At 44.1% G+C, this 26,797-nt stretch overlaps 1 protein-coding gene across 1 annotated transcript in view; it reads left to right on the plus strand.

The window, feature by feature from the left end:
• Positions 1 to 26,797, plus strand: part of LOC134071480 (protein diaphanous homolog 3-like) — a 234,257-nt gene that overhangs the window by 12,758 nt on the left and 194,702 nt on the right. Inside the window, exons 2-4 of the mRNA XM_062528214.1 lie at positions 13,674 to 13,706; positions 17,216 to 17,386; positions 21,469 to 21,573. Of these exons, the coding sequence (XP_062384198.1) occupies positions 13,674 to 13,706; positions 17,216 to 17,386; positions 21,469 to 21,573 (309 nt within the window). The remainder of the gene's footprint in view (positions 1 to 13,673; positions 13,707 to 17,215; positions 17,387 to 21,468; positions 21,574 to 26,797) is intronic.

Consider the following 26,797-nt stretch of genomic DNA (forward strand, 5'->3'; position numbering starts at 1 on the left):
TGTGTGTGTGTGCATGCGTGCATGCATGCGTGCATGCTTTTGTGTTTGGTGTGTGTGGCATTGTGTTTGTGCTTTGTGTGTGTGTGTTTGTAAAATATGTTTGTGTGTTTGTCTGAGGTGCTCATCAGCTAAAGTGTTAGTTGGAGAGAAGGGATGGTGGCTCATTGTGGTTTCATCCTACAACAGGAGGCATGGCTGTTCATGACTGGCATGATGAGTGGATTCATTCTGGCTTTCCCCCTCTCACTCTGTCTCTCTCTCTCTCTCTCTCTCTCTCTCTCTCTCTCTCTCTCTCTCTCTCTTACACATACACACACGTACAAATGCACACACACAAACTCGGAGAAAGAGATTGTTTCCTGTCTCCATGGTAACAGGGCGCTGTGGCAGTAGAAGCAACAGCAGCAACAAGAGGTGTGTGGGGTGGGAGGGGAGGGGGGGAGGGCATGCGTCTTTGCCGCAGTGGGTTTTTGCCTATGAGTTTATGGGGTTGTTGCCCTTCAGGGGAATATTTTGTGCTTGTTTTTGTTGAGATGGGGCTTGGGGGGTCGCGGAATCTCATGGAAGGATTGGAATGGTGTTATGTGGAGTGATTCGAGCAACATCCTGCCTTGCAACCTCCTGCAGATGAGTCCCGACACGAAACCCCCTCGAGTGGGGAAATTGGGAAATAAAAATAGCCAAATGTGATATAAAGCCTGCGACCCTGAGCTGTGGTGTCCCATCAAAAGGCCACGAGAGGAGGAAGAGGTGGTGGCGGTGGTGGTGGTGGTGGCGGTGGCGGTGGTGGTGATGGTGATTGGGTGGATGGAGGGAGGGGAGGCAGGGGCTAGGGGTCCCAGGCACTGATCTATAAAGAATACCATAGATCAGTGGTCCCAGGGTGTCCCACGTCTAGCTCACATGAGATGACCTGATGTGCGTCCAGAGCTGGGGAGGTGTGAGATGGAGTTTGGATGTACTGTAGCACTCCTCCTCTCTTTGTCTTTCACTCCCTGTTGCTTGTCATCTCTTCAGCCCAGGGCTCAAAATTAGTACCAGCCACCAGCCAAATGCTGGTATATTTTGATGTTGGCTGGTAGATTTCAGACAGAAAATACGTATTTCCTATTGAATGGCTGGTGGATTTCACCAGTTCATCTGTCTCTGGCTGGTAGATATTCACATTTCAAAGATTTAATTTTGACCCCTGCTTCAGCCCCTCTGTCTGCTCTGTCTGTCTCGGCATCCCACATCACCTTCCCCCAATGCTCCTGTACTGCCTCTTCAACCCCCCACTCCTCCTTTTTAAAAGTATTCTTACAGTTTGTCTATCTCTTCCCCTCCCCTCTCTGTCCTCTCTCCACCCTTCCTTGTTGTCTTTGGTTATCACTGGCACTCTTGCTGCCTGACCTCCCGTGTGTGTCCACAGTGACGATTGTCAGCTCCAGTCTCTGCCCAAGTGACCAACTGCACTTGTACGCTGAGGCAGAAATCAGGCAGACCTTAACCACCACTAGGGATGCAACGGTACAGTTTTGCCACGGTTCGGTTTGTATCACGGTTTTTGGGCCACGGTAACGGTTCGGTTTCAATATATCAATATTATCTTGGCTCTAGCATACAGGAGGTTATATTTGCCTTTTCTATTTCAAATCAACAATGTGCTTCTACTTACACTTGCAGAGAAAATATTAAATGCATAGCCAGACACAGATGAAGCAGAATCACAAAAATGTATTATAAGAAAAGAACACCATCATTGCCTTCTGTCATAAACAGGCAATATTATCCATAGTGAAGTGCAGCATAAAGTAATGTGTAATTATTTATTTATTATACCACTGCTTATATACCGCACGGCTATGATGTAGTTCCCTTCTTTTGGGCTTATTACACTTGAATATTAATTCGCCAATGTGAATGTAACGGTAAAAACAGCAATGTTGCATCTAAGACAGCGGCAATATAAATGAAAATGATAGTAGCAGTGGTATAAGCGGGATAATCAACTCCTGTGCGTTTCTAGGAAAATAATGCACTTATCGAAGTGTCCGCCTGCGGCGTCGGGTCCTTATTACCACTTCGAACGTGCATTATTTTCCTATAAACGCACGGCGCGTCGTTGATTATGCCTTACCTGTTGTCTTACAGAACATATAGCCCTTTTGTAATATTAAGTAGGTTGCATAAAATGTAAACTTTAAAAGTCACTTTCAACTTCTCTCTTACACACTTCGTACAGTTCAGGAATCTTACTGCTGAAATGCGTGCCGGAGGGGATATTGAAGCGATGATCGAGAACATTTATCATGTAGCGAAATCCCATACCCAAAACCACCGTATAGGCAGGGCATCATGTCTTTTCCTATGAACACGCCAATCGCATTCGTTATGTCTTTGTGTTTTTGGGAATTATAGGAATATTGTTGCCGAAAGGCTGCAGCAATGGATGGTTGGGTTTTCGGTGGCAAACTAGCTTTCCGTGCTGCTCCACTTAAGGTTACAGCCGGGTGATGATGGCGCAAATGGGCCGACATGTTGGATGTGTTACCTTTATTAGGTGATCGTTGTGAAGCAGTGCTTGCACACTGTGCTTTGTTTACTGACGGTCTTTTTGACTTGTTCGTAGGCTACTTCGAATGTCGCCATGATCGTGCAGCCGCCGGTAAAGTTTGTTTCTTCTCACATGACTCCTTCATTTGCATTTCAACGTGCTTATTGGGTCTTGGGAAATTCAGTAAAATTCTGATTGGTTGTTGCAAGGTTGACGAGAGGCAAGCTGAACAGTCAGAGAAAACTCATCCCCCGGGTCCTAAGCACTCCTTGCTATCGCTCCCAGGCTACGCGCGTGCAATAACCTTGTATAAAAAAAAAGTTTAATGTCGCGTATACCGAAATATTGCGGTTTAGGTGAGTCTATTGAACCGAACAGGCCAAACCGAACGGTTCAATAAATTATTGAAAACCGTTGCATCCCTAACCACCACCAACAAACACGCGCATGTACATACACACACCTACAGTAATACACTGCAATGAATGAAACTTTGCTGTGTGTACGTAAGTGTGTGTGTGTGTGTTCACTCCCATTACTATATTTTATGGAACCTTCCGGTTACTTCCTGGTGGAGAGATGCTTGCGATTTTTACAGTATCTCTGCCTCTTAATTTCGAAAACCCTAATATTGTCTTGCCCTGTTGCGGTCTTTTGAAATGTGTCTTTCTGTCATTTTTCACATACACCCCCTCTCTCTCTCTCACACACACAAACACACACACCTGATACACACAAACAAACCCCTAATACATCACACCACCAGGCCAAGGCGTGTCTGTTGTCTTGAGTGGCTGATCGCAGCACAGGAGGCAGGTCCTCCTACCCAAGGTTAAGGCCCTGTTAGCAGCAGGTGAGCGGCAGCCGGGCCTAATGGACTGCAATCCACATGATTAGCGGCCCTCACCTTGATGGAGGGGGCGTCAGATTGATTCTAATGGGGGCTCACTCCACTTCACGGGAGCGTCAATGAGTGAAAAATCTCTTTGCCATTCATACGTCTTGTCAGGGGGTAGGAGGAGCGATTGATGGAGAGTGGGTGTTTGGACTGACCTTGATGGCTGATGTGATGGGCTGGCCACCTCTTACACACACACACACACACACACACACACACACACACACACACACACACACACACACACACACAAGGCTCTAAACATGTGGACTGCTGCAACGTGGACCTTTCTGTTTTCTCCAGTGCAGTTCTATGCTCCTCCCTCTTGACGCGGAGCACCGTCCGGGCTAATTGAAAGATGCATTATCAGCATTTTAATTAGCGGCGACTCTTCACAGATAGTGCGGTGACTGAAACTGATCGCTTGGAAGTCCCGTTTTCACTCTCTTTGAGGAGGAGGAGGATGCTCACAATGAAGAGCCCCTACAACACTCCACCCACATGGTCAGTCGTGACTGTGAACCAGTGGGCCATGCGAAAGGGAACGAAAGGGAACGAAAGGGAACCCCCCCCCCCTCCTCCGAGAACACTGCTGAATGCCTGGCCTGCATACCAACAAGGGCTCTGGGTCTCTGCTTCATCACAAGGGAAGATTGACAATTACTGTTCCTCCTGCGTTCTTACAGTCACTGAGTGCATATTACAAGCACACTAGAAAACCGATTACTGGCAATGATCGAGTATTTGGAATAAATTCCCGTCTCGAAGAAATCAGAATGTTGACGGAAGCCTAGGTATGTTAAACGGATAAACTGGTAATGTCAGTAAACCGATAATTAATATCCATTTATACGAGCACTTGAATAACCAGATAACTACAAAAACCCAATAATAATCTGTATTTTAGTGTACATGTAAACAGGCCCTTCTTCCAAATCCACCCTATGTCCCCTAATCTCTTGTGTTTGTCTCATTTGTCCCACTTTTTGACCATTGTGACATCCCTTATCAGCAGTGTCCAAATAAAGTCATCCCACTGAACAGGAGTGCAGATGACTGGATTCTATCTAAATCATGCTATGCTATCTAAATCATGCTGAAAAACAGCTACAAGACGTTGGCACTCTACTCTAAAGTTATCCATATTCCTCTTCTCAAGAGGCAATGCCTAGACACACGTCATCATCGACAAGGGTGAAGGAGCTCGACTTCAGTTGGCACTAAGGTGCAGTTTCCGGTTAACCAACCCACACTGACTTTGGCTGAGGCGACCTTTCAGTGGCAGGAACACTATGATGGATGACGGAGCACTGTGGCCTAATAAACAGCCATAATTATTAATAATGCATGGCACAGGAGCAGGCTAACGCCACTAATTACGGCCATAATTCTGTTTAATTAGACAGGTGGAGGGTGAAAGGGAATTGGACTGGAATGCAGAGCTGGGCAAAGCGTAAGGGAGCACCTCAGTCAGTGCCGTGGCTTTATTCCTGAGTCCATTTGTTTTTCCCCATTCTGAGCTAAGTGCTTGGTTGGGCGATGTTGTCTGTTCTCGGTTGCCGCCCTGCCCTGACCTGTCGGAGCACAGTTGTGCGTTTATAGTGTTCTGCTTTTTTTTAGAAACGTTGGCCAACTGAAAAGTATGAACATGGGAAGTATGAGCATTTACAGCGCTCAAGACTTAGTTGGGGCTCCTTTGGCCTGAATTACTGCATCAATGCGGCATGGCATGGAGTCAAATCAGTCTTCGGATTGTGAGGAGGTCTTTGTATGTGATAAAAAATGTTTTAGCCTACAGCATAGCATAGAACACCTTTAACTAGTAAGTTAACTAGAAAGTTGTTACTGACTAGATAAACTAGCTGACAGGAATGGCTCACTGATAAAGGGCACTGATGCATTACATCAAGATATCGGAATAAATGCTCCCCCTGCTTGCTACACCCCTCCATTAGCAGTCATGGTGGCAGCAGTGTTTGTGCCAGCCCCCTCCATTTGCTCACATTAAAGTCGAGGGGGTTCTGTTTTAACAGACACTAGGAGTAAATTTGCCAATTTCCTGAATGGCAGCCTTTAAATTCTACCCCTCAATCTCCTAGGCGTTTATTCAGGCCGAGGCATTGTAGAGAACATGAGTGAATATGCACACACACACACACACACACACAAGCGCGCGCACACACACACACACACACACACACAAGCACACACACACACACACAAGCACACACACACACACACACACATACACACACACACACACACACACACACACACACACACATGCTCTCACACATTTCTGGACAAAGTGAATACATTTACTTGTAATTGCTGGAAAAGCATGGGTTAGAGAGTGGCATAAAATGCTGATTGTGTTCCCCTCACAAGGAACGGCAGCCTGCCTTCCCTCAGCTGGGGCCGGGGCAGGCAGCCGGGGGAGGAGGCAGTGGGCCGGTTTGAGGCGCTGCATGTTTATTTAAGCAGTCATTTTGGGTAATGGAGGTGTTTGCCTTTATGAAGGTGTGGCGCATTTGTGTGATAAATTGAAGTGCGCACACACACGCGCGCGCGCACACACACACACACACACACACACACACACACACACACACACACACACACACACACACACACACACACACACACACACACACACACACACACACATACATACACACATACACACATACACACATAGACACACACAAAGACACAGACACAAAGACACAGACACACACAGATACATAGACACATACAGAAATAGCGGTGCCATTCTTTTTCCTCTTTGCATTCGTAGTTCTTCAAAGAGGATGAGTTTTAAGTGATTAGACACACTGGTTAAATATTTATCATGCCTGTCTTCCCTGACAGGCATTTTTTTTCATAGGCAAAAAGCTTTATGAACTCCTGAGTGGAAGACTCTTCAAGCACCATATATTTGTATAAGCCCATAGATTACATTTTGGTACCATTTCAAGGTGCTGTCTCTTCCTCATTCACACACACCCACACACATCCACATCCACACACACACACCCACTCATGCTCTGTTGTCTGTCCTCTATATAACCTTGAAAAGTTCTGGCCTTAGTCTGAGGATGTTGTGCATGGGTGGCAGAAGGTGTGTGTGTGTGTGTGTGTGTGTGTGTGTGTGTGTGTGTGTGTGTGTGTGTGTGTGTGTGTGTGTGTGTGTGTGTGTGGTGTGTGTGAGAGTGAGCCTGTGTGTGTGTGTGTGTGTGCCTGTGTCTTGGCTGCAGACAAGTCCCCTGCTACTTTATTGAATCAGTGACATCTTGCGTGCTGTGCTCTCCCCTGTGGCGGTGGCTGATGTGGACAGACTGCCCGGTTGTCTGCCGAGGCTTGGGATATGGATTACTCTGGATTATGCCTCATTACCAGGCCCAAATATTGGTGTTTGTTGAATTTTAAAAAAAGAAAGAAAAAAAAAATGTCTTCCCTGTAAAGTACTGTCAGTGAAAAATTCCCTTTGGATTGAAAATCGCAGTCTACATTCACACGCGTATGCAAAACACACACACACACACACCGGCTTGTTACAAATTACACTCTTTTTCATGGATTCCATGGATTCTCATGGAGACTAAAAGATAATGGGTGACTCTCAGTTAGACTTCAGTGTGTATGTGTGTATTTGTGTGTTCATGCATGCAATGTCTGCTTGTGTGTGTGTCACTTTCGTGACTATTCCAAAATGATGACTTTGACATGACGGCTGTCATAATTATCTCGATGCCGATACCGATCCTACCGATACAACATTTGGAATATGAGATGAGAGAGAGACTCTTTCACCTGACCAGCACTGAACAAATCACATTAGAAGAATATAATTGCCATAGATATAAGTATAAATCAGTTTATCACTGATATTGATCAATGTGCATTGATCTTGCACAGCCATAAGTTGGAGGATGATATGAATTTCTTTGACATCGTCACATCTTCAACCTCATATCATTATTGCTGTGGACTGTATAATATGACAAAAATGGCATAATGATAACCATTATAATTAGCTGTGGTTGTAGGTTTTCTTGTGAAGACTTCCCCCCCCCCCCCCCCTTCTTGCAGGTTGACATTATAAAGTTACCTGAGATTAATTACCACCACACACTCGTCTAATATTATGAATTGTTCATTAGGAACGTTTTCAGATTTCAGATTCGCTCTCAGCTCCCAGAAGCTGATGATGGCATTATGGGCTTTCTCAGAAACAGACAAACAGTGACAGCCATAGACAATGGAAAGGGAGATTTTAAGGGAGAGTTAGTCTTTTGTTTTGTTTTACTTTTATTACTACTTTGTTCTGGAGGTTACAACAGCAAGTGCTAGAACCACAACTTTATCACTATGCACGGGTGATTCAAGTACAAACCCTTCAGCTGACACTTATGTCTCCAATACATAGTTGTAGTATTACTTATATTTGTAGCCTGTGTGTGTGTGTGAATTGTGATTGACAGCAGAGAGTGTGTGCGTGTGTGCGTGCATGTCTGTATATTTTTGTGCTCTGTGTGTGACTTGCTGTTCTCATTATTGGGTCAGTGGTGAACCCCTTGCTACCCTATTGCTTCTTGAGTGCCCCACTCTAACAAACCCTGTTTGTTGTTGTTTCTAGTCGGCTTGGGTATAGTGTTCCTTAATTGCCTGCATCCCTATATTGACTTTCTTCATTATTCAGTCTAATTTAGACAATTTCTCTTGCCTGGGTAACATGCATGTGGTTTTGAGTGGCTCGATTGAAGGTAATGTAGGCTTTGCATTGCAAAGTGAGTCCTTCACTGCGAGAAGCTCTTCTTGTTTACTAAAACTCACCAGTTTGTTGAATGGTGTGTGCGCCTGTACGCACACTCGTATGTGTGTTTGTTTGTGAGAGTGCGGGGTGCATATTGATATTGTGGTAAACATCTTAACCACAGGGCAACACAGGCAGGAGTGTAAAGACCATCTTTAATCACAGTAGGAGAGGAAAATCACGACCGGGGACATGTTACCATCAGCAAAGTTCCAGCAGCAAAGTTCTATGAGGCCCAATTGATCTTATACAGGTTTCCAGGCAAAACCATTACATACAGACATATGACAATCCATGACTGCCATGCTGTAGTTTCAGCAGAGACAATAGACAACTCAAGCAAAACATCACATATGCATCTTTCCTGCTGTTGGTCAATGGTCAATGGCAATATATATATATATATATATATATATATATCACATAGTAACTTGTCTGTCTTGGGGAATTCCTTCACTATTCTACTGGCTGTCGCATGATCTTAGAGAGCCATTCATGGAGAGAGCAAGTTGGATGTCCGAAATTATTCTTGCAATAGTGAGAGACTCAGTACTAAATAAGAACATAAATTCTTCCCAAACGTAATATACGGTATGTAAACCATGCAAAATGTAATGTGCAACACATTCAATTTAGGGATAGTCTAAGCATTTATCTGTTTCTATCTAGGCCTAATTTACATTTTGTTCGAATGTTCAATTCAATTCAATTAAATTAAAAAAACCTTTATTTATCCCCGAGGGGCAATTTCTCCATGCAGGCATAGTGACATATAAGACGCACAACATATCAGACAAATAAGACAAGACAAAGGGAGAACAGGACAGACAAGGGTGTGTGTGTGTGTGTGTGTGGGTCCCAGTCTCCTAGTCCCAGGAGAGAGACGAGGAGGGGGCTGGGAGCATATTTAAGTTCAGAAGGTGAATAGCCTCATAGGTAAAAAAGTAGCCTTCCTCCTGTTGGTCCTAGCAAGAGGGCAGCGCAGACGCCTGCCAGAGGGCAGCCATTCAAAAACTCTGTGCGAGACATGCGTTCCTTTTAGTTGTTTGTATTTGTGCGTGATTATTGGTTGGCTTGCTATGTATTTGTGTGTTGCGGTTTTATCTCCCCATTTGATGGGCAGTGCAAGGCAGTAATAGGGTGTGTTGCCTTGCGGCATGTTACCACCCGGCCAGTGGGAAGGCTGTTGTGCCAGGGGGGAAAAGTGACCCTGCTGCTGATAGAAGAATAGAAAGACGGAGAGATTCGTAGAGCTTTGAAACAACAAACCAAATGATTATTAGTGAAGGTGTGTGTGTGTGTGTGTGTGTGTGTGTGTGTGTGTGTGTGTGTGTGTGTGTGTGTGTGTGTGTGTGTGTGTGTGTGTGTGTCTGTGTGTCTGTGTGTCTGTGTGTCTGTGTGTCTGTGTGTCTGGGATATTCTGTCGAGTCACAAAAGTTTGTAAATTTGTGTAAATTTGATTAAAAATAAATAAAACATTGCCTCAGGCCATGCTCTCAGCTGACTCTACCAAACCTGGTCTGGGCTGACTCCCTCTCATTTATTTAATTGTTTTGCTGTAATTCTCCTGAAGTCCCTAACTTTAGAGAAGTTTGGAATATTAGTTTATATAATATAAGTATTGCTTTTTTTTAATGCACCCACACAATATTTAACTGTTTATTTTCTGAAAAGTGGTGTTTTTATTTATTTAAGTATTTAAGTAATTAAGCTTCATGACAATGGTGCACAACATTACAAACTATGCCAGCAGCAGCATCCATTTCTGATCTGTATACGTGACTGAGAAGTTGTCCCACGTGCAGTCATAACATGTGGTCGCTCAGTGGCTGTTACAGTACGCTCTCCTTCCCCTGTGCTGTGTGCACACACAGCATGTCCATGTGAGGTAGTTATTGTATTCTCCTGGTTGTCCTGGTTCAAAGGAGTCCAAGCAGTTTTAGCGACCCCTGATAACCGTGGCTTACAGGTGTGGTTGAGTCCACCGTGAGTGGCACAGTGTACTTGGATGGGCCTGGACCACAGCAGCCATGGCTATTAAAGGGTCTACTTTACGGATGGAAAAGCTGAACACAGTTGGGGGGGGGCTTAGTATGCTAATCCCATTGCAGTCCTCAGGAACTGATCCTAGGCCTGCCTGTTTGTGCAGATTTGCACTGAATGAGTCGGTGGTTGTTTGGCTGGTCAGGTGACCAGTGCCAAAAGAGGAAAAGTGGCTAATCTACTGTGGCTTGGTGCCCAGAGGGTCGCATGAAGATGTGGGGGCTTGTCCTCCTGTGCCAGTGGAAGCAGAGATTACATTTAGGCGTCTTTCTTTTTGCCAGTGTTCCAATAATCTATGGTCTTACAAAAGATCAACGAGTATGCACTAGTACAAACATTTAATGATCCAGATATGCTGAGAACATGCTTGTCTTTCATCCTACAAAGTTTGGACAGGCTAGGAATAATTTGTTAAGATATTAATGTCCAGATATGGCCTCTATGGTAACACATTTTTGACAGTTCGAATGCCCGGAAATCAAGACTGACATTTTATGAAAACAGTGGAATTGGAATTTAACAAAATGTGTCAGCATTTAGGAGGGGTATAAATATTGGTCTTCAGCTATTGTTTGGGAGTGGCCTCTCGAGCTACACTAGGTTTATTGGTGTTTTTATTGCTGCTAGCATCAGTAAAGTCATTTTATGCATGCTTGAAGACTCAACCTTGCTTTAGCACAACATTTTGTTGCACAAAAGTAGTGAGCTGGATTTTTTACCACCAACTGGCTGACTGACGACAGTAGCAATCAAGTTTTTTTTTCTATTTTTGAGAGTAAAATTCGGTCCTCTGCACACTGTATACCATTTTTCCCTATGAAGAGATCATATTGATTTATAATGATTGGCACATATGATACTATGCTATACTATACTATACTATACAGGTACTATACTGGTATTTGGACTTGCATGATTTAACATCACACTGTCTTTACATGATGTAATATTGCATCCCGACTCCATGCATGTTGAAGTCTTAGGGCGTCAAGTACTGTATATTTTGCTTAATAATTGCTGACACCTTTATTGATTGTTAATGACTTTCAGCTAGCTACTAATCAAACAACAGCCTGACATTGTAAATACTTAAACTTTAGCCCTGTATGTAATGTATGCCACAGGAATTCTTGCTAGAACATGAATGAAAGTCTCACAGATTTGTATTGAATGGATTGTTGTTTGCTTCATTGGCCATAGGCCTAAAAGTAAATCGGTACCAATCAAAACATTCTGTGATGTTCTTTAATCTGGGGTAGAACAGGTTCCCTCTGTGCAGGAATTTGCCTTTCATTTTCAACTATTACCTCACAAGCACTGCAGCAAAATCAGATTATTTTTTTCCTCATTTGCTCATAGCCCTTAAACTCCCCCAGTCACAGCAAGGCTTGTTAGCAGCAAGCAGTTAGCCTTGCAGCAAAATGAGCTTCTGATTTGATTTCTAGCTTTTACTGGCTCTTTAATTCTTAAAATTGTCACATTTGTGTGGAATCCGTCTTCTAAAGTATCTGGGACAATGTGCTTTAGATCTCACACTAATTGTCAGCGGTGGATGTATATGTATGTGGGATTCAATCAAGTTTTTTTTCCCCCTATACATCTTCCCTCCTTTTTGAGTAATTACTCTACCAATTATCCCCCACTGCATGTGCTGTATGTCTCCAATGCATACGATACGTGTGCAGCATATGGGCTCTTCTTTTCTCTCAGGAGTGAATTCACCCAATCAGTCTGAGGGAGTTCTTCTAAATTGTGTTATACATGTTGTATCTAGATATCTCCCACCCACTTCATCTGCACCCCCCCCCCCCCCGCCCCCCCCCCCCGGTCTTCATTCTCTCCTTTATCTCCCGAGTTTGTTATGAGATGGAAATGTTAATCCCAGCAAGTCATTAGAGGGGTGAAATTGACAGGTTGACATATTTTCTGCTTTGCTGTGTGGATTTCTATGCTAATTAAAGGCAGAGGTATTGATTGATGTCTGTGGTGATTGCGAGTGGTTCGGCGGCTCTGCGGCGGCGGCGCTGGTGTCGATTCTGTTCGCAACGCACAGATGGAACATGTTGGAAGTGTGCGGTTCACTACCACTCCCACATCAACTCCGCACTCATTAAATCATAGACGGGGACTGCGTCACAGCCCTGTGTGTGTGTGTGTGTGTGTGTGTGTGTGTGTGTGTGTGTGTGTGTGTGTGTGTGTGTGTGTGTGTGTGTGTGTGTGTGTGTGTGTGTGTGTGTGTGTGTGTGTGTGTGTGTGTGTGTGTGTGTGTGTGTGTGTGTGTGTGTGTGTGTGTGTGTGTGTGTGTGTGTGTGTGTGTGTGTGTGTGTGTGTGTGTGAGGTTGAGTTGGTCCGGGTCGTCTTTAATTGTATGCTGTATGTGTAGAGAATGTGGACTGTGTGATTGACAGGTCCGGCAGAATGAGTGTGTGTGTGGGGGGGTGTTAGGTGTTTTTTTCTTAAAGTATTATAGTTTCTTTGCATCACAAGTTTAAATGCTTTGGCATTGAGTTTTGTATGCCCACCTTGCCTCATGCAGCTGACATGAGGGACCTCACAGTGCTCCCAGTGCAAGCTACTGTAAGTTATATGTACTGGCTACATCCGCTTTGGATGCAGATTTTTATTTCCACATTGAAACACAGAGCCGTAAAAAAAATGAAAAGTTTTAAAATGAACATGGAATAGTGTGGGTGGGTGTAGCCTCTGTTTGCCATTTCACCCGTACATTTTATGTGTGTGGTTTCTTGCCTACAGCTCAAGCCTCTGCAGGGCTCTTGCATTGGCAGAGGGCATAAACTCTTGTGCCATTGTTTGTGTCTCTGAGCTTGATTGGCTCTGAGAATCGGTACACACACACACACACACACACACACACACACACACACACACACACACACACACACACACACATCTGTTGTTAATGTGGGGCTCTTGTAATAGCACCAGTCGGCCAATTAGAGTTGTTAATAGGTCTACATCCATTTATTATTGTGTGGTCTTGGCTTTGCTTTGTTGCCTGATTCTCTGATATGATGATCATATGATGCCCCTATTATTTGCTTTCCTGTGGTGGGTGTCTACTAGCAGATGTTTTTAGGAGAGGTAAACATTTATCCACGTTTGTAAACATTTTATTACAGGCTTAACACGTGTAAGCCTACAGTAACTAAACCACAAATTGTGAAGGGCTGTGCACAAGCTTGCTCTTTATTCATTTCAGGATAATTCTGTGGTACCTGTTTGACTCTTTTTTAAAACATTTTTTTTAATCTGCTTAAATCAAAGTTCATTTTTGATCTTACAATTTCACTTCAGTGATTCCACAAAATGATTTTTTCCCTCTCTCTGATCAAAGTGTTCTGTCTGTCTCTTCCTTTCAGCAATTAAACATTAAAAATCTCACGGACGATGTGGTAAGACCCCTTTTTTTTTGTTGATTGTCTGCCTGCCATCTTTTCCCTTCTCTCCACATCAGTCTTCATCAATTAACCACATTTCTCAGCGTTTCGGTCAACTCTCAACATGTCAGGGCGCCGTACTGAGTCTTGTCAGTTCCGCTCTGTGTGTGGGCTTACTAACCCTGGCCACGTCAATACACTGCATGGCCTCAGACCATATGTTATCCATAATTCTAAACACCTCTCATTCTCACTCCAGTCCAGAGCACTCAATACACAGTCACTATTTGACAGCGAGCAAAAACTGAAATGAAACAGAGATGCCTTAAGCAAGGGCTGTACAGCCATTTTGTTAAATGGATAACATTGTAATTTTGCAGTGGATTTTAATACCAATTGTGGATCCACTTATCTATTCTCTAAATCATTTGTTTACTCATTCCTTCATTCCTTCATCCATTCATTCATTCATTACCATGCCAACCCACTCACTCATTTATTTGCTTATATATATTATGTACACACACACACACGCGCACACGCGCACACACGCACACACGCACACACACACAGTACTTCCATGCACTCTCGCTCTGACCTGCACACACTCACATACACACCTGCAGATTATGTCTGACTGAAATGGTAGCCTATTTCATGCCTGTTTTGGTTCAGGCAAATGTTTAGTTCAGTTAACAAGGCATGCATGGAAACGCATGATGAGGATGCTGCTCCCTTCGCCATCCTATCTGTCGCATGACGAATTGGAAAGATGCAGACCTTTTCCTTTGGCTCATGTCATGTGCATCTCTCATTTCTTTTGTGCTCTCATGTAAAACCTAAAAAAATAGGTTTTGAACTTTAAACGTTGGACAGTCACTGTATTATTGGAGGTGGCTAATGAGCAACGTTGCCTTGGGTGTCCTTTTTCATCAAACAAATAGTTTAACATTTTTACAAGTATGTTGTATGTCGAAGCCTTCACAGGCCCTAACCTTGTCCACCAGCCCCTCTCTGGCCATTCTAGTCCTCTTTCACATGTGGTGCATTTTTTACCATTTGAATTAGAGATACACCGATGTATTGACCCAACAATGATATCAGCCAATATTGGCCTGAATTTTATGACATTTACAGATGGTGTTAGTGGCTGACATTTATCTGATTGGTGAGGCATTTGGAGATGATGCTATGAATGTCTGAAAGACTGGGGATGTGGAACAGTGTTCTGTTTTCCTTTTTTTAATGAATATGTTTGTTTCCTTACCACAAAAATGAAGTAAACAGCCAAATACAGACAAACAAACAAACAAACAAATATCGGCACTGGCATCAGTTGTCCACTAAATTGTATTTTAAACATCGGCATAGGCCCAGAATTTCAGAATCTGTGCATTCCTAATATGAGTGCTTGTACCCCCCCCCCCCCATTCCCCACCAGTCTTGTTCTCCCCAACACCAGCCTACCTCACCTTCCATTCATCCATCCCTCTTCTCTCTCTCCCTTCTCTTTTCTGCCTCTTCTGTTTCCCCTTCCTTGTGCTATTGATTGTTGTGTTGCCATCTCTCTGTGTGTGTGTGTGGGGTTGGTCTTCTATTGATCCTAACAGGAGCGGTAACCACAGAAGAATCTGAACTAAATACACACTCACTCACCTACCTACAGTACCTACCAACCTACCTACCAGTTACACTTATTTAGAATGGCAGACCCCCACATGCCTAAGAATACACACACACACACACACACACACACACACACACACACACACACACACACACACACACACTAACATGCACTCAAAAGTTGCTTAAAGTATTCCATAAACAGATGTAAACTCACAACACATGAAGCACCCCACCCCCCCCCACACACACACACACTAACATGCACTCAAAAGTTGCTCAAAGTATTCCATAGACAGATGGAAACTCACAACACATGAAGCAACCCCCCCCCCCCCCCCCCCCCCCCCCCACACACACACACACACACACACACACACACACGCACACTGTAGCCAGGCGCTCCAAGGAGATGATGAAAGGATGAAGAGTGAGGGAGGAGTGTAGACCTGAGAGAGTGAGGCTTAATGGAGCTATTGATGAGTTTTTACATGCAGGTCATGTGGATATGTCCATGAACATATTCCTCTTTCAGGACCCCTCTTTAGGGGTGAACGAGTGTGTGTACATTTTCGTTGTTTGTAGTGAGACGAAAGATGTGAGTAGGATTGGCTGAGCTGCTGGGTGGTAAAGGACAGAGTTTGGCGGTTTTTGTGTGTTTCTTTCGCTGCGTGTGTGTTGTTGTTGTTGTTGTTGTTGTTGTATGTTTGTCTCAATCCAAGGTGTAAATTGCAGATAGAGAGGAAGGAACAGAGGCTGCTGGAGTGATTACGGTAGATGGAGAGGTGTGAAAGCCGCGTCTGATTCACTTGTTATCCAACATCAAAGGGGGGATATCGGCAGAGACTAACAACCAGGCTGATGGGCAGATAGGTACACAGCCTAGCAGGTGGTAGACAGAGAAATAGAGAAAGGTTGGGTGGCGGAAAGGGCAGATGGTCAGGCAGACAGTATAAGGAACAGGCAAGCCCCGCGAGACCGGTAGTTGTACCTATAGTACATAGGGTCATATAAGAAGAGTATCAATAGGATGTTTATGGTACTGAATTTCAACAGGTTGCCCCCCAGTTGTGAAAGGATGAGTTTAGATCTGGCCTTTTCTGTCATTTGTGATTATCTGATCGTGGTGGTCTCTGTCTGTCTGTGGGGCCTTGATAGCTCACAGTGGGAAGTCTGAGGCTAGATAAGTGAAGTCGTTCCTTCTTCTTCTTCTTCTTCTTCATCTTCCTCTTCCTCCTCCTCTTCACGTCTGTCCCATAGAGACACCCCGAGAGCTTTGAAATTGAACCTCCCACCTAATCATGCTTCCAATGATCTCTCACTTCTCTCTCTCCCCTCATCTCCCAACAAACCCCCTGCAACCAATCAGCCGTGATGGATGATACACTCCCAACAAATCTAATCCAATTAGAGGAGCATTATCTTTGATGTCAGGCCCCTCCTCTCCAGCAATGAGAAATCGCTGAATTGATGTTGTGTTCCGGTTCAGAGTGTGGGGGCCTCACTTTTAATCAGAGCACGTCTCATTACGCCGCCATGAATTGCCGGAGACGGAATTGTCATGGCTGGCTTTTGCTGTAGCCAGTTCAGTATTTGTGATCATGGTTAATGGTGGCAGTGATGCATTGGTGAGACTGAAGGCATCTGTGAGGATATGATATAGAAGACCGATGATGATGATTATGATGATGATGATGATGATGATGATGATGATAATTCCTATGGTAAGATCTGAGTAGGAATGTACATGGACTCTGGTGCTGTAGTGGCAGACAGAATGCAAAAACACCCTCTTATTCTGCCCCTTCTCTTTTTTTTTCTCTCTCTTTTATTCTCTTTCTTTCTTTCTTTCTTTCTTTCTTTCTTTCTTTCTCTCTGTCTTTCTTTTCCTCATATAGCTGGACCGCTTTGCCAGCATCCGCATCCCGGGGAGCAAGAAGGAGCGTCCACACCTGTCACACATGAAGCCCTCCTCGTCCTATGATGGCTCCACTTCTGCTGAGGTTGAAGAACTGTCCTCCAAAATCACCTCTGAGAAGGAGATCTTGGCCCTCTTCGAGAAAATGATGGTATGAATCTAACAGCACAACACAGCTCTAGAACCCACATATTTATAGACAAAAAGAAAAAAGAAAACAGTTTATTAAATTGTCAGAACAGCTGGTGCTCTTCCGAGCTTTTTACAGCATCTGGTTAAATTGATGTTCTCTGTCATTTCCATACACAAAGACATTCTGCCTCTGTTTCCATCTATCTTTAGCTATCATATTACAGTAGGATACATCAAGGGTTATACAATGCTATCAGGCCAGCAAAATGAGACTGGATCTGAACTAGAGAATGGTATATTATCACACTTATATATTACCTCCGCCAAGGAGGCATATGTTTTCATCGGGGACCGGCGTTTGTTTGTCTGTCTGTCTGTCTGTCTGTCTGTCTGTCTGTCTGTCTGTCTGTTAGCAAGACAACTCAAAAAGTAATGAATGGATTTTGATGAGATTTTCAGGGAAGGTCAGACATGACCCAAGGAAGAAGCGTTTAAATTTTGGGACTGATCTGTAATTCTGACGGGATTCCAGAGGCATTTAGGTATTTAGCTTAGTTGTGTAATGGCATGGTATGGCCACGTGGTGGCGATCTGAATAGTTTCGATGCAAATGTATGACAACCTAGGAAGAACAATGCAGGCGGAGGTAGCTGCGCTCTCGGAGTGCTTTTCTAGTTGTCAATGATTTGAAGATTTATTAATTGATTTTGAGTCTTTCCTAACAAGAATTCTGTTCACATTTAAGGTGTAGAAGGGTAGTTTGTAATCAATAAATGTGGGGCCGGACTTTCCTGTCCCGCTGTCTGTTCTTTCTGTTTGTTTATAATATTTCATACCTTTGCTTAGGAGGATGCACCAGGGAGAAAGATATGGATATCAATAGATATAGGAGCGAGCCTGTGTGTGTGTGTGTTTAGGGATTTTATGAGTGTGTACAAGTACCTAGTGCACAAACACAACACACAAAGACCAAGTCTTGAAACGTTTTATTATGGGGTGGAGTCAGTGTGGGTCTGCTTAAAGTGAAAATTGCTCATCTGTTGTATCCTTTTTTCCACTGGTGCTGTTGTGTGTCCGGCACTGTTGTGATGACTCCTTGAGGAAGAAAAAAAAGGTTCTGGCTCCAAAGGGCAGGAAAGGTTAAGATGAAAAACGCTGCACCTGCAAGCACATTAGCCACTGTCTGCTGAAGTGCTTTGTTCAACATTCACTTTTGTTGCCATTTTTGCAGTGTTGGCTTTCTATCTCTCTCTCTCTCTCCCTCTCTCCCTCTCCCTCTCTCTCTACCTCCCTCCCCCTTGTTCCCTTCTTGGCTGTATTTTGCTCTGCTTGCACCATCTACTCACTTTTGTGATGTTGGGTTGTACTGGAGACATGCAGTCTCCTGTTGGTGTGGTTTCTAGTTCTATAAGCTGTGAAGAGTAAACATTGCACAGACATGCAGTGTCTCTCTCTCTCCCTCTCTCTCTCTTTCCCTCCCCGTTTCCCTCCCCGTTTCCCTCCCCCTCTCCCTCGTGAGACTTTCTCCCTGAAGAAAAGTAAAGCACACACACACACACACACACACACACACACACACACACACACACACACACTCTCTCTCATTTCATGACCCTGTGTGCTGCTCTGGCATGAGTAGTGTTCAGGATTTGAGGGAGAAGCGCAGGGAATTCTGGGATGTGTCCTAACGTGGGTAGCGCTGGCATCGTTAGTCACTCAGACGCAGAGGCTGGTGCCAGCCGAGGTGATGGGAGCCCTGTGGATAACGGATGCCTCTGTCCCTTCCTGGCCCGCCTCCTCTCTTCCTCATCTTAACCCCCCCCCCCCCCCCCCAACACTAAACACCCCACCACTAAAATGCAAGGCCTGACTGGAAATAAAACCCCACATAAAATGTGTGGTTGGTGGAAAAAAAGAAAGACAGAGTGGAGAGAGAGTGGGGAGAGATTCAAACTTCTGAACTTTTTGCTCTCCCTTTCTGCACACCTATTGTCAAAAACCTTTCACCTCGTCACCACCTGTTAAGAGTCTTGGACTTTCACCAAAATCCAATTGACTTCTTTATTCTGATATGAAGAATCTGGTTGTGGACGCAGACTGTGGCTGTGCTCCAAAATAATAATTCTTTGCTGAGGAAATCTGATCTGATCTGATCTTTTGTGGAGAGTGTATTTATTATATTCAGTGAATAGCTAATGCAGACAAACATTAAAGTTAATAAATTCTGTTTGCCCCCTATGACAAGCGAGGATCTAGCATGTACTGTAACATGTAACCAGTCATAGCATTTAAACCGACTGCCACCTACATATCCCAACATGCACTACTCTGGCCGGCGGTGTTTCATTTTCAAGTCAGTGAGGACTTGACTTGGACTCGAACAGTAATGACTTGAGACTGGACTAGACTAAAGGTTTAGTGATTCGACTACAACACTGTATTTGTATGTAAACCTCTAAGAGTAATGTTGACTGAGTCATATTACACGATAATACAAGTCATACAAACACATACTTATAGTAGGCTATTGCACAATTGCTGTAATGATGCCATGATTCTCAGGGTTTCCGACAGTGAAGTTGCAAGGCTGGTTCTTCATAGAGGGGTAGGATAGGGGCTGCTCAATGTGCACAATTCTCCCTATTGCAAGTTAGTTTACCATCAAAATTACTTCGAGGTCTGCTAATATTAAAGTAAAAAAAAACAAACAAACAAACCAAAAAATACCTTTTAAAAAAGTTTACTGAGGTTCTGAGAAAACAGTTTTATACAGGTCGAATGCAGCAACAAGTCATCAACTCCTTGATTTGCTGAAAAATTGATGCAGGAACACTTGCCTACTAATACAGAGAAGCACTTAGAGGTAAATATATTTCAGGACACCCTCATCTAAAGTTGATCAGCACAGCAGCAGTGAGGAGTGTGTGTCCTGCGTAGCTAGTTGGTTGGTCCTCTACCCTTATAACCGGAGGAGATTTGTTCGGAGACCAGGAGGAGGGCTGCATCGAGCTCTCGTAATGAGCCTGAGCAAGCGCCCTACTGCCAGAACCCACTGTGCGGTTTCTGCAGGGGGCCGCCCTCTAGCCTTGGCCCACACCGAGTGCCCATACAAAACCATTTTGTTTTCCTGATGTCTCTTCCCCCCAGCCCACTCGCACCGATCCCATCAGCTGTGGGATTCTGTGGAAAAATCGTGTTCTTTTTTAAAAGCTGCGTTTGTAGACTCGAGTGATCTCCTGACATTTCGGTATAGATCAATGTGTGTATTGCTTGACCTTTCTCTGTGAGAGGAGTTCACGATGGAAAAGTCAAACTAACCAAACATAGATTGAGAGAAAAGTGAAACGAGCAAAGCAGCCTGCGGAACGTGTGTTCATCAATAAGTCATTCCTCTAACAGGAGATTAAATAGGCTGATCTTGGGCTGCACAACCCACACTTCTCCAGTGCCTTTTTTTCCCCGATTCCTTTTTTTTTTCTTCTTCTTTTTTTCTTACACCATCACCTTCAGAAGTACAGAGAGATATGAAGCAGAGTTCATCAGCCCTGGAACATGTTCCTCTTTGATTTGTTGCTACCGGAGCTATTTCTTTGATAACTGCCCCCATCAGATTAGTTCAAAGCTCATTTATAATTTCTATACACATACTCCCCTCTCTTTTCCCCCCTCTCCCTTTCTTCCATTTCTAATTCGTCGTTCCACTTTTTCTTATATTGTCCCCTGCTGACAAGCATGCACAGTGTCGTACTGAGGCATCTACCTGTGCAATTTCGATAGCCTTCCTTTGAATATCAACATTGAATATCTACAGTTATGAGATGAGTAGAAGGATTGTTTTTTTCCCCCCTTTCCTTTTGTGCCTTAACTAAGAGTGCTCCTGGGGGAGGGCTTTTTTTGACAACAGTGAAAGCGCAGACTGTCCCTTTGGTCAAGTCTTTCAGTCGCTGCTTCTTTAGCGGAAGAAAATAACTCAAGTAGCAATTTAAAAAAAAAATAGCTAAGTCTTGCTGGGAAACGTCAAACTGTTCTTAGCTTGAGATGTCTCTGCCGTGTTCTGCACTGATCCATTCATGTCTCTGTGTTATTTTTCCATGCTTTTAGGAGGACATGAACCTGAATGAGGATAAGAAAGCCCCTCTGCGGGAGAAGGACTTGAACACCAAGCGAGAGATGGTCATCCAGTACGTCATGACGGCTGCCAAAACGGTAAGTGGAGGCTATCAGCTTTCAGCTTCGTCAGCGGTCTAAAGAGGACGATACTCGGTACAAGTTCTTTTTGAAAGATTATTTTTTGGGGCTTTTTATGCCTTTAATTGGACAGGACAGTAGAGAGTATGACAGGAAACGAGCGGGAGAGAGAGTAGGGGTGTGATCCGGAAAGGACCACGGGGCGGGAATCGAACCCGGGTCGCCGGCGCGCGGCGCAGGTGCCCCAGCCACGGCTGGGGCCTCGGGACAAGAAGTTCTTGAACAGGGTTGCTGGACATGAGCATGAAGGGCTCCTAATTTTCTGTTCGGGTGATCGCGACTAGTTACCTGCAGATTATTAAAAGTTCTCCAGATAAAAATGTGTTGCCTAATATCAGAAGTAAAGTGCTCAAACAACATTGGCCTGTGACATTGCCTGGCAAGTTGCCTTGTGTCAACTTCATTCTTCCTGTTCCCTCTCTCAGTGCTGATAAAAAAACCCCATAGGTTTTGGGGTGGGTGAAGTGTGCTCTACTTCCCTCTCCACGCAATATAGGATAAGGCAAAACGAATCATCCTCTTGTTTTCAAGTAGTCGGATGCGTAACTGTCGCAACTTCTGGTCGCATGTCAGTCACCATTATGTTAAGCCCGCCCACCGACTCTATACACAATGTGATTGTTCTGGTGATTCTGCCAAAGCCCAGCTCCCAAGCTCTATGGAGAGTTGCTAGACTGACTCAGGCAGCAAATTAGATTTGCTGCCGCTAGGGGCGTCTAGATTTCTAGGCTAAGTCTGCTCTTCATTCAGACTGATTTTTCGATAGTTGGAAGTTTTCCTTCAACAGTCTGTCAGATGAACGGTTGCATCCAAAGGCAGAGCTTAATGAAAGACTGACAAACATGACTCTCTCCACAGTCTCCTGTCTCTACATTCCAGTCTGACTCCCAAAGAGCGCCACACGTCAATATCATCTTGGCAGTGATTATGAACGACCTCTCTAGTCATGAACGTTGACAGCTTAGATGTCAATTAAATGTAGATGTTGATTGATGGCCTTATTGTCAGCTGTGCTTGGCTAACAGAAGGTTTTTTCCCAGACTGTTGATCCACTAGAATGTTATGAAATCAAGACAAGAAAAATAGACACACTTGTCAGCCCTAAGTGACTTGGTGAGTCCCACCACCCCCACACAGGTTCTAAATCCGATATCCAGGTAGATAGTGTTACAAGAGCTATGCAGTTGGCGTGTGTGATGGTTGGAGGGTATCGACAAGGCAGGGCTACACACGGCTACTCTTCTCAGAGGTCTTCGTCTCCCTCAGTCTCAATCAAACCCCAACCCGTTGGCTAATTATGACATTTAAATACACTACGTATCAAAGTAAAAATAAACCGCGTCTGCTGCAGCGAACATATCTTTTAGGTACTGTACTAATGGACATGAATTGTGCATTTGAAGTCATTGAGATGAAGTCGTAGGTCAATTAGTTAATTTGCCTTCGACTCTAAGGTCAAACTCATGACATAACAATAAAAGCAGGTCATAAAGAGTTGACGAGTTATCAGAATTGTGTCCTTTTCAGTTCTGCTCTTCTGTCTGACTCACACACACACACACACACACACACACACACACAAACACACACACACACACACACACACCCACACCCCTAGTGACTAGAATCGCAAGTTCTGATCACTTTACAGGCACGTCTGTATTCTCAGAAATGAAGGCTTACGTTCATACCTGTTTATTTGGAAAATTCATGGTTTGCTCCTTGATTAATTCTGCTATCTAATCTTGTTCTTGGCTTGCTCACTGTTGAGCCATGTGATTGAGGTGCATTGCAAGGAAAGCATTTAATTATTGAACTGCACCCTCCCACCACTCTCTCTCACACACACACACACACACACACACACACACACACACACACACACATACTCACTCACTCTCTCACTCCCACATTCTCATGGTGCCTACACATTTAATTATTTTAGCACAAGATTTTAGATAATCCTGTTTGCATGTGTGTATATTTCTTGATTTTGTGAACTTATAGATGCAAAACACATCAGTATAAATGTCAAGATTTATCGCATGTCTGCCTTGCTGGAAATTTTTTCATTGTAGCAAATGATAACAAGGTGAGTTAACTGCAGTCTTGAATTAGCTATTATTAGCTATGCTGTCAAACAAATTAATTTATGATGTTGTGATTTAAGCTGTTAAGTGTTCTCGAGCTTCCATAGCCACTTTAGTGTCCTCTTGCTGATGGCCTTGGTTTGTATCGACCACTAATTGTTTGTGTGCATGCATAATTGCATACACTATTTATCACAAAAGGATGGGAAAAAAACAGAAGCACATTAAGTGTGTGTGTGTGTGTGTGTGTGTGTGTGTGTGTGTGTGTGTGTGTGTGCGGGACATTTGACTCTCTGCTTTCTTTAAGGAACATGATGTTCCATAAAAAAGACATTGACTCCTAGGGTGCCACGTTGACACACATCTACAGAGGGATGTGGTGGTGGTGTGTGTGTGTGTGTGTGTGAGAGACTCACTCTGTGTGTGTGTGTGTGACTGTGCATGCATGCAAACTAGTACACATATTTTCAAATGTTTTTCATTTTGTGGTTTTAAATCGTATAGCATACATCATTCCCTGAATCTTCAGGCTTCTGCCTAAACCAGGGTGAGGAGGAGAAAAGTAGCCTAATGCACAAAAGTCAGTTGGCCCACTTTACATGTTGAAATCATCATCCGTTTTTTTTTTATATGAGCACTTGCTGTCATTATATTACTGTTTGTCCAGAAAGGTTGCTGTAGCATATGAACGCACACACTAAGTGTATTTATATACAGTATACACACACATGAGGTCTATCTTTATTAAGCTATATCAAATCTATATTATTACATACTATATATTACATCATCTGTAATGTATATACAATATACATTACAACTGTATATGTATATTAGCCTGGCTAACGCCTACCACTTCTCAAATGAGACGTGGTCTGGCAACCAGACGTTCATTTTCTCGTATTTGAAAAAATGCCCAGATCCGTTCATTGGGCGCCACGGATGTCTATCAAATGCGCATAGCTCACCCAACTCGTTCGTATGCAACGCTAAGGGCTGCCGTAAATCCTTTGGCGTCGAATGTATACGCAAGAAGGCAACGGAAACTTCTCGGATGTTCTGTGATTGGTTCGCCAACATCAGGCGAACATTTGGGCGTTAGTTTCCAGACTGGCTTAGCAGCGAGATTGAAATCACCGCGCAAGGCAGTATGGGAAAACCCAGGCTATATGTATATACAATATTTTGTCAAAATGATGAGCATATAATATCATAAAACAAAGCACCTACTACGTTGTATCATGTAGTGCTGTATATAGTTCATTCATTTTAAGAGTTTGCAACTAGGCAGTGCACAGACTCAGTGATCTGCTTCATAAATCACATCCGTCTCCCCCACCTGAGGCCCACAGGAGACCGGCATGTAGGCTATGCACCCTGCCGCACTGGACATTATTGAGGAAAAAAAAAAAAAAGAGAAGCGCATAACAATAACATAATTAAGCCCCTCAAGTCGTTCACAGACCTGATTATGCCCCATCAGTCATTCACAGACCTATATCAAATATCCAGTGAATGAAGTGACATTCAGTCACATTCAAACTGCAGCAATAGAAAACACCCAGGTAAGCTAGAGCTATGTTTCATGATGACCACCCTATAGTGGTCATTCATTTCCAAGGCTAAAGCATATGCACAGCCTTGGCCCACCACCTACAAAATGTACTTGGTCAATGTATAATCTGCGGCTAATAGTCGGGAAATTACAGTATGTAGGTGTCTATACATGCACGTCTATGTGCATGCAGCGTTAAGGCCCCGTCACATTACAGGCGGCATGCGCTGCGCTCACCGCTAGGTTGCTCTTGGTTGAGGTAACGTTCTAACGATTGTTGTTGTGGTTACCGCTGGGTTCCGCGCAAAAGAACATTTGACTTACTTAAATATGTTCAACATATTTCAACTTTGCCCGCGGTACGCGCAAGAGCGGCAAAGCGGCAAAAATGCCGCTATACTGAGCGCAGCGGCAGACCAGTTCTTGCGCGCTCAAACCATTGAAAGTAATGGGTTTCATAGTGCATGCCGCGTGTAATGTGATGGGGCCTATAGGCTCTGGTAAACTCATAACCTCTCAGCCATGTGTGAGAATAGAATAGAATAGAATATAGAATAGAATATATACTTTTTTGATCCCATGAGGGAAATTCAGTTCTCTGCATTGAACCCAATTTAACCGAATTAGTGAACACACAGCACACAGTGAACACACAGTGAGGTGAATCACACAACCCAGAGCAGTGAGCTGCCTGCCCAACCAGCGGCGCTCGGGGAGCAGTGAGGGGTTAGGTGCCTTGCTCAAGGGCACTTCAGCCGTGGTGGACTGGTCGGGGATCGAACCGGCAACCCTCCGGTTACAAGCCCGATGCGCTAACCAGTACACCACGGCTGCCCCATGTGTGGCTATATGTGGCTATGCAAGTGCGTATACGGGAGCGCATGCATCAAGGCCATAGGCGTGCTGCAGCTGCACTGAGCCTTCTCCACGTTCAGACAGCCCTGTAATATGATGAGGTGACCAGCAGCTCCTCGAAGTGGCTGTTTTCGTATGCACTGAGTGGAGGAAGTAAACACACTGTGCCAGATCGACAGGAGTAATAAATCAAGGTGTGTGTGTGTGTGTGTGTGTGTGTGTGTGTGTGTGTGTGTGTGTGTGTGTGTGTGTGTGTGTGTGTGTGTGTGTGTGTGTGTGTGTGTGTGTGTGTGTGTGTGTGTGTGTGTGTGTGTGTGTGTGTGTGTGTGTGTGTGTGTGTGTGTGTGTGTGTGTGTGTGTGTGTGTGTGGACTTGACTTAAATGCACATGCACGTGTTTGTGTTATTCTCAGCTTTTCAGAGGTGTGTGGTTGTTCCTTGATTGACCTATTACTCACATGTGTGTGTGTCTGATCCTTCTGATAATTGTGGTGTGCTTTGTGTATTTGTTTGTTTCCCTGTGTGAGGTCTGTGTGTGTGTGGCTGGCTGTTCCTTATTGCAGTTCCTCCAACCTAAGTTACTCCTTGTGAAACAAACAAAAGATCAAACGTAAGATCAAGCGGCAACCTGTCCACGGCTGAATCACTTAAAGCAATTGCTTACCAGCTCTGTTTTATTACTG

The sequence above is a fragment of the Sardina pilchardus genome, chromosome 23, assembly GCF_963854185.1.
Source record: "Sardina pilchardus chromosome 23, fSarPil1.1, whole genome shotgun sequence".
NCBI lineage: Eukaryota > Metazoa > Chordata > Actinopteri > Clupeiformes > Clupeidae > Sardina > Sardina pilchardus.